The sequence below is a fragment of the Dermacentor andersoni genome, chromosome 5, assembly GCF_023375885.2.
Source record: "Dermacentor andersoni chromosome 5, qqDerAnde1_hic_scaffold, whole genome shotgun sequence".
Classification (NCBI taxonomy): Eukaryota; Metazoa; Arthropoda; class Arachnida; order Ixodida; family Ixodidae; genus Dermacentor; species Dermacentor andersoni.
The window spans coordinates 6,564,993-6,574,236 of NC_092818.1; the positions used below are offsets into that span (position 1 = coordinate 6,564,993).

A 9,244-nucleotide genomic window follows, 5' to 3' on the forward strand; every position below is an offset into this window, starting at 1 on the left:
GTGAACACAAATATGCCGCGGATAAGCCGCGGTGCTGCCAGCGCGGAACATGGCCGACCGCAGTCGACCGTAGCCAGCCGGCCGCCGAGAAAGGGCCAGCGCACAAAGAATAAAAACGAGTTGGCACCGAGACTCCAAACCCCACGCCTCGTCTCTGCTTTCCTCGCGTGTGCCAATAATTGGTGACCCGGACGTGATTGCCATGAACCAGCGAAGCGACGCCGGTAGCCCCACGGTAGCCGTACTTGTTGTCAAGCTACCACCGTTTTGGAGTGGCGACCCGGAACTTTGGTTCGTGCAAGTTGAGTCACAGTTCGCTGCACGCCGCATCACTGCTGACAGCATCAAATGCCACCACGTGGTGGGCAGCCTCCCGCCTCCAACGGCCAGCGAGGTGCGAGACCTACTGCTAACACCACCCGCCGAGAACGCCTACCAGACGCTGAAAAAGACACTGATTCGCCGTGTCACACCTACAGAGCCGGAGCGTCTCCAGCAGCTACTGCGGGAGGCCGAACTTGGGGACCGCCGACCCAGCCAGTTGCTACGCCACATGCAACAACTGGCTGGCGGCGCCAAAGCAAGCGACGGCCGTTTAGTGCGGGAACTGTTCCTGCAAAGGCTTCCCATAAGTGTAGGGATAGGCCTCACGGCGTCGGGCGAGACAGACCTTGCCAAGATGGTCGAGCTCGCCGACAAACTCATGGCTGTCGCCCTGCCCACAGTCGCGTCGGTGCACGCAGACGCACCGTCCGCCGATTCCCTGCAAGCGATGCGAGAGGAACTTTCTTGCCTCGCAGACACCATCGCAGCCATGCACTCGAGCGGCAACCAGCGACCACGACAGCGTACCGCATCACAACCGCAACGACGCAGGGTGTGCTGGTGCCGCCGCAAATTCGGCAACGCTGCACGGAACTGTGTGTCGCCCTGTGAAAATTCGGGAAACGCCCCGGGCCAGCACTAACGGTGACCAGTGCCCCCGCCCCACCGGATAGTCGCCCATCGGTTTTCTTCCTGACCGATCGCGAAAGAGGTGCTCGTTTCCTAGTCGACAAAGCGGCGGAAGTTTGTGTCGTGCCGTCGTCGGCAGCCGATCGCAAACAACCGTGCGCATCACCGTTGCAAGCTGTCAACAATACGAAGATACCGACGTACGGGCAACGCTCTCTGTCGCTGGACCTGGGCCTCAAGAGGACGTTTCGGTGGATTTTCGTCGTGGCTGATGTAAAATTTGCCATCCTGAGAGCGGACACTCTGCGCAACTTCGGACTGCTTGTCGATGTCCGCAACCGGCGTTTACAGGACCCTCTGTCACAAGCAGAAGTTCATGGTTATATTGCGCTCAGTTTTACAAACACGATATTAAGGAAGGAGGGGACGTGGACGGACGTAGCGCAAAGGCGTGGACGTTGCGTTACGTCCGTCCACGTCCTGTCCTTCCTTTATATCGTGTTTGTAAAACTGAGCGCAATATAACCATGAACGTTCACCAACGAATGAAGGGGGCTCCCTTCATTGCTTTACAAGCAGAAGTACGCGGAAAGCCATGTAGGCATCCACCCCTCAGCCCCACGCTCGTAGCACCGCCGGGCGCTACACGATTCAGCGGCATCCCCGACGATTTCCCCGAACTGACGCGGACACCACAGGCCAGTACAGCCGTCAAACACAATGTATGCCACCACACTGTCACCACAGGCCCACCAGTTTACGCACGCCCACGTCGCCTGTCCCCGCAAAAACTGCAAGCAGCTCGACAGGAATTCGACCACATGCTCGAGCTCGGCATAATCCGCCCGTCCGTGGGCGTCTCCACTGCACTTGGGGCCGAAGTCTAAACCAGGAGACTGGTGACCCTGCGGCGACTATCGAGCCCTCAATCGAGCAACCGTGCCTGACCGCTATCCGGTATCTCACATTCATGATGTCACGCCCAGCCCACATGGTGTGGCGATTCTCTCCAAGATCGACCTCGTGCGGGCGTACTATCAGATCCCCGTGGCTCCAGACGGCGTTAACCACGCCCTTCAGCCTGTTCGAGCTCCTGCGCATGCTCTTCGGCTTGCGAAACTCTGGACAGACATTCCAGCGTTTCATCAACGGCGTTTTGCATGGCCTCGACTTCTACCATGCCTACCTCGACGACCTACTGATCGCAAGCACTTCACCGGACCAGCATGAGGCGCATCTGCGATGCGTATTTCAGCGCCTGGCGGAGCATGGGATCCTGGTGAACACGGACAAGTGCGAGCTGGGTGCTGAGAAGCTGACGTTTCTTGGCCGTGTTGTTTCAAGCTCTGGCACTCAACCCCATCCAGACAAGGTTAAAGCAGTCGAGAAGTTTACGCGACCCACCACTAAGCGCAAACTCCGCGAGTTCCTTGGCCTTGTAAATTACTACCGACGGTTCGTACCTAGGTGCGCGGCCGTGCGTCTCCTGCTGTCGACAAACGAAGGTGCTGCTAGGGAGCTGCTCTGGACGGACGACGCCGAAGCGGCTTTTCAAGAGATCAAGAGACACCTCGCCGACGCCACACTTCTCGCCTACCCGCAACCGGGAGTCCCACACTGCGTCATGGTCGACGCCTCGGACGCAGCTGTGGGTGCTGTCCTTCAACAACTCAACAAAGGAGTATGGCAACCGATCGCTTTCTTTTCTCGGAAATTGACGCCCACTGAGCAGCGTTACAGCACTTTCGGACGCGAGCTGTTGACCGTCTACGCAGCAATCGGGCACTTTCGTCATTATTTAGAAGGGACGGAGTTCTTTGTAATGACTAATCACAAGCCTCTCACCTACGCCTTACGCTCCCTCAAATCTGATGGCGGCACGCACAGAGCCCGCGAGCTGCGGCAGATGTACCACACCATTCACCACAAACACCACACCATTTCACCACAGACATTCGCCACATAAAGGGAATAGACAACGCTGTCGCCGATGCTCTGTCGCGCAGCCCAGTAAATGCCATCACTCACACGGGAACAGACCTCGCAAAAGTGGCGGCAGCTGAACGCGACGATGACGAACTGCGCCGTTTGCAGGAAACATCTACGTCACTCATCCTACAGTGGTTTCCTTTGCCCGGAGCAGGAGACATTTGTTGCGATATATCTACAAGTAGCACTCGACCATTTTTGCCTGCTTGCCTCCGTCCGGACGTATACGCTTCGTTACCCGAGCTTTCACACCCAGGAGTCCGGGCGACCCAGAAGCTGCTCACGACACGTTTCGTATGGCCTGGCATCAACCGCGATTCCTGACAGTGGACTCGCGAGTGTCTTGCGTGTCAACGATCCAAGGTTCAGCGTCACACGGTGACACCGTTAGACACTTTCCCAGGACCAGATGCTCGATTTCACCACATCCATATGGACATGGTCGTATCATTGACACCTTGCCAAGGCCAAACGTACTTGCTCACTTCGGTCGACCGTTTCACGCGTTGGGCAGGAGCTATCCCGATTCCTGACATTACAGCTGAAACTGTTGCGCGCGCGTTTGTCACCCACAGGCTATGTAGTTTTGGTGCGCCTTCCTCCATTACAACGGACAGAGGAAGCCAGTGTGAGTCTGGGTTGTTCGCCAGTCTGACGAAACTCATCGGCGCCTCGCGCATCAGGACTAAGGCCTACCACCCGATGAGCAATGAAATTATCGAGAGGTTTCACCGGCAGCTGAAAGTAGCACTCGTGGCAAGTGAACATGACTCTTGGGTGGAAGCATTGCCTATCGTGCTCTTGGGCATACGCACAGCGTGCAAGGCAGATATCGACTGCAGCGCTGCGGAAATTGTCTACGGCTAGACGCTACGTCTGCCCGGTGATTTCTTCGCATCGGGCCAACAGCAAGCTCGCATTTCCGCCAGCCACTACGCATCTCGCCTCCGTGACATCATGAACAAGCTCCGAGCTACACCTCCGCGACAGCCCACAGAGAGGAGGACACACGTGAGCAACGAGCTTGAGTCATGTAGTCACGTCTTTCTGCGGTACAACGCTGTACGACGACCACTACAAGCACCGTACGATGGGCCATTCAAGTTTCTCAGTCGTGGGCGAAAGACGTTCACTATCGAAATGCGGGGGCGGCGGGAGGTTGTCTCGTTGGACAGACTTAAACCTGCGTACATGGAAACGCAGTGCATGACACCCACCTCCACCCGTCTTCTGGAACCCATACAAAAGTGCCTCGTCCAAGGGCAGCGGTTTCCACCAGGACGGAAAATGCACCCACGCCTGATACTCGCACCTACCACACGCGCAGTGGCAGGCGTCTACATGCGCCAAATCGCCTCAACCTCTAATCGCACGAGTGTTTTGTCATGTTGGTTCCGTTCGTGTTCTCGCTAGGGAGGGAGTGCTGTGGTGAACACAAATATTCCGTGGATAAGTCGCGGTGCTGCCAGTGCGGAACATAGCCGACCGCAGTCGACCGTAGCCAGGCGGCCGCCGAGAAAGGGGCAGCGCACAAGGAATAAAAACCAGTTGGCACCGAGAATCCAAGCCCCACGCCTCGTCTCTGCTTTCCTCGCGCGTGCCATTTCTTTCTTTCATTCCATCTAACAGAAATTTTCTTCGTTTTAATCACTTCCCTTATGGAACTAGTGAGGGTTGTCTTGCTAATTGAACCCAGTTGTTTAATTCGCTGTGTAGGAATTTATTCGGTTTTGGCGGTGGTGTTATAATATGGACATTTTCTTCTGCTTTATTCCAGATCATAGAGTTTCTAAATAAATACCCTAGAGGGAAATGTGGCGCTAGTGTCTACGGGGGCTCTCATGAGCGTTGCCTCAACTTACATGGGAATGATCGGAAGTACAGGCTTCGGATTGACTTTGATCTTTACACTAGTGGCGTTTGCGTGCTGCGCAGTAAACTAAGCTACACTCAAATATTATCGCGTAAAATCTAATTTTATGTCTGCAGTATGTTATATAATGGACAACACGCTACCTAAACTTTGTATGACTATGAAATGGAAGCATGGTTTACTATGGTTTATCACCAGGACACACCAGGGTATGCATTCTTGTGTGATTCTGTTCCCGATTTAACGCCAAAGATTAATTATTTATTTATTTTTGTAACAGCAATAACAACCGTACATGTACTGATATAAAAATAGTCATCAAGTATTTATGGAGATAAAAATGTTGTATTGTGAGAAAGTGTTGCACCCTTGAGCAGAATGCTACAAGTGTCGTCTGCTACGACGCCTGCTCGCTGAAAACGCGAGACTTTTCTCGCAGATGACAGGCACTTGCGAACTCTCTCGCTCTTTCGAAAGGCTGCGTCGGCTGTCACGATTGCTGAACGTCTTCAATTACTTTTAAGCACATCTGTTGCAGTGGCTACGAGCACACTCGTAAAACGCTAGTGGCCTCCTACGAGTATGCTTCATTATATTTTATATTGTCCTACCGCTTCCGAAGCGTTACGGCGTGGCTTTGCACGCACCCATTTCGCGACACTAGACTACAGCCAGGAAGCAGTAACCTTTCCTGCCACAAGTAAGTTTGAGTTCTCAAAGTCCTAAAACACGCATTTCAATGAGCACATAAACGAGCAATGCATATTGAAGCCCTCAATAAAATTTGATTGTCAAGCTACTAGAAGTACAACTAGTAGTCTACTAGTTGTCTTGTGTCAGTAGTGCCTTCTTTTTCCTATCTTGAAGTTTCGCGAAGCACGTAATGCTACAGCGCCAACCTAACACACTTAACAAACCAAGGTCCGTACGTTCAAAACATGTTCTTTCAAAGTTTACGATGCCGTCGCTTTCCAGTCAGGGCTTCGAGACCACACCGCGACACAAACATCATCCCAGCCGCTGGCCCAGCGCGCTATCGCCACTTCGAGCAAGATAACAAAGGCAGAGAGCTTTGCGTTGCACTGTCCCACTGCAGGTTATACCAATTGCGCTTGTAGCGAAACCAAAACTGCCGGAAATACTTGTAGACTGGTTCGCCAGTCAACAGCATGCCAATCCGAAGCCTGTACTTTCCATTATTCCCATGATCGTTGAACGATAGCAGCGCCAGATTTCCCTCCAGGTATACTAATATGAAACTGTAGTGAACTAGAAGGGGGTAGTGGGGTCAGGGAGAGCCCGCGGGTGTGGCACCTCACATCGATGCCGCCAGACGGCGCCACTAGAGCATGGGCTGTACGGAACGCGAAACTCTGATCATTTTCAACGTAGAGAAAGCCGTGTGCGCTTGGTGTCGCGCCGAAAAAAGAAAGCGCGAAGCTCCGTAGCATGTTTTCTGAAAACTACCTCTGAAATTAAGACAAGGCGCAGAGAAAGGTGGAAAGGCGGACGTTCTTCATGCTTGCGTGAAAATAAAGCTGACCCAACGAGTGCAGACTAACGGCCGAACGACGATGCAACTGATTTCTAAACTGAAATCTCGCGAACACCGTAGAGGAGGTAAATATGTGAATGGGTAAATTGCTTAATTCATTTGCCATTAACAATTTTAATACAGGTCAGTATCCAATCGCATTCAGAAGTTCAAGTGAGCCAAACAATTCCGGCGCGTGTACTAACACATTCGGAACAGAGGCCAGACATGATGAGGTTTTATTCCTTTAAGTACGATTTTGTTTACGAAAGCATATATCCACTGAAAGCTAGGGAGTTAATCCTATGGTGATGCCACTATTATGCGGTCGTAGTGGTTACCAGGGATAACGAAATTTCGTAACACAGCAAAATAAAGAGAACTCGTGTTGGCCAAATTGTTTTTGGCCACCACGAGTTGTCTTTATTTTGCTTTATTGGTACAAAAGTTGGGCAGCTACTCATTCCTCAAAGTGCATGGCCGCTACGAGAGAGGCACTATGAGGAACGGCTTATCTTCGCGTGTAATTTCTTTTTACGCCGTTCCTATCGCGATTGTTTGATCCCTTTTACATAGAAGTGCAGCCTGGTCAGCACATAGAAGTTCATCAACTCTGTTGTGAGCGCATCTGAGTGCTGGCTGCAGCCTAAGGCATAGTCGAAGTTCTCCTTCACTAGCAACATTACATCCACTATGCTGTCACTGCAGAGTTTCTCTCGGCTGAAGAACACAGTGAAGATGTCCTCCAACTTCTTCACTGCCCTGAAAAGCTCCAGCGAAGGACATAACTACCCTCCCTTGTCGCATGCCACAGGAACTTAGAGTTTCTGCTTCCCGTATTGGGGGTTTCCAAAAGAAAGGCCTTGCAAGGCATGCAGTCATAACACTTCAGAAACTTTCGAGCAACATAGCCTGCCATGTGATGTATGAGACGGCCGTCGCTTTTCTGCTCCACCAACTATCTGTGCTCAGCATGCAGGAATACTACGAAGCATGCGGTCGGCTGAAGCTAGGTTTCCTTCCTCAATGAGATGGTCGATTGCAGCAGCCCTGGCTTATTGAACTGGAGCATCTTGCGCACTCAGGAGAGAACTCATTTCTCCACTAGCTCCCTTAAGGTCAGCATTGCCTGAGCGTACTATTTTCGCAAGGTTATAGAAGGATAGGCAATTAACGACAATTAGAAACTGCGTTGGTGATGCGTGGTCATTAAACCCACATGACTGCCTGACTATACCGAAAAAGCTTTCCAGTGAATCCTGGCTTAACCTGGATGTTATAACTTACCTAAATCCCTGGCTGACAAGATAATCCAGCAGTGATAAAGTGCTGGATATCGTCACCCTTAGGCCATCTGCAGTTGAATCGCTTAAAAATCCACCTACTCTTTCAGCATGTTTCGCACACAAACCGCACATGTTTCGTGAAGTTTCTTGCCTTGGCGGGGCAAGGTGCGTTCCGAAATTTGCCGTGTTTATTCATCTTTCGGCGCGGTGAACAACGACGGCTGCTTCCATTTTTTCCACTTATATCCTGTTTCACAGCCGGGAGCGAAGCATTGTCCTTGCCGATGACGTTTTGACTTTCATACTTCTCATGTGTTCGGCCGACTGCGCGCGAAACGGACTCGAACGGTAGGTTGAAACACCAAAAAACAGTCAACATCGCGAATCAAGCCCGCACGAGCGAGTGCGTGAAGCTCTTTATTCTATGGCGAAGCAGCGGAGGTAGCCAGCCCACGCGAGTACAGTGCCGCCACCGAAATCCGCGTCCCGTCCGCACTCACCGCCTCGATGCAATGCATAGGGCGCTCCGGCTCCTGCGCCCACCATAGAGTTAGTAGAACAACTCTAGAGGAAAAGCTGGCCCGAAAAAGTGGGAACCTTTAGGGCACCCCCTGTTGCTACTGGTGAATGTGGCCAGCGCAGTTACTATTGAAAGAGCTGAAAGCAAGTACAGGTCACCTTATGCTTTGTCTTTTAAAATGGCATACCTTATGGTTTATGAAGGTGATGCGTTAATATTAAGTTATAGAAAGCGCTTGCTAAGTGCGTGACTTACGTAAACCACGACGTACGCATTCATGCAATAAAGGATGACACGAATTTCGGTTTCGAATCTTTGTTTTTTTGGATTCGTGGTAGTTTTGTACAGTTTAGGTTTGGCATGCGATCGCGCGTCAACATGGGACGCTATGGCACATTCGTGCCGTTTGTGCTACCAAAGCCCCGCGACAGAACTCCCTGGCGGCAGCTGCTTCGTTAACGCCGCGCAGTATGGCAACGGCAACAATTTCACGGTAGTGTCGATGAACCACAAGGGTTCGACCGTTAACGCCGCTTCGGTACGAAGCACGTCGTCGCGTGCGGCCGAGCAAGTGGCCATTGCCTTGGCCCTCCTGGACGACAAACATGCCCATATTGTCACGTGCTGGTGACGTTGAATAACACAGTAGCAATACTGTGAACGACAAAACTAACTTTTATTGGGCGAACCGGCGCCCACAAAACAGGCTACACTTATAGCACAACGATAGCGGCGAACACGCTCGGCCATCGTCGAAAATCTGATCAGCGGGTCAAGCGCGTCGGCTTTTATACAGCTGTCATCGAATGTTCAAAACTAATCGTTGGGACCCGCATGCCTTCCACAAAGTTCTACAACATTCGAGTCACGCGATGAAATCAGATAACACAAGGTTCGGCGACAACACACAGCGGATAGAAGCATCGATAACTTTTCAGAAACTTCGGATACATGCAGACGCGTCCCGCGCTGTGCGATAACATTTGTTAGGCGGCGAAACGTGGTCGCCCGTTAAATATAAGTATATGTGTCAATACCCCCCTCTTAAAAAGCATCGATCCGATGCTGCAAAAAAACGAAAGTAATAA

General features: G+C 51.8%; 1 protein-coding gene across 1 annotated transcript; it reads left to right on the forward strand.

Moving 5' to 3' along the window:
• Positions 1-202: 202 nt before the first annotated feature.
• On the forward strand, positions 203-967 carry LOC140218428 (uncharacterized). The gene has a single exon (XM_072288133.1). It carries the CDS (start codon positions 203-205, stop codon positions 965-967), a length of 765 nt encoding a protein of 254 aa, XP_072144234.1.
• The last annotated feature ends 8,277 nt before the right edge of the window (positions 968-9,244 follow it).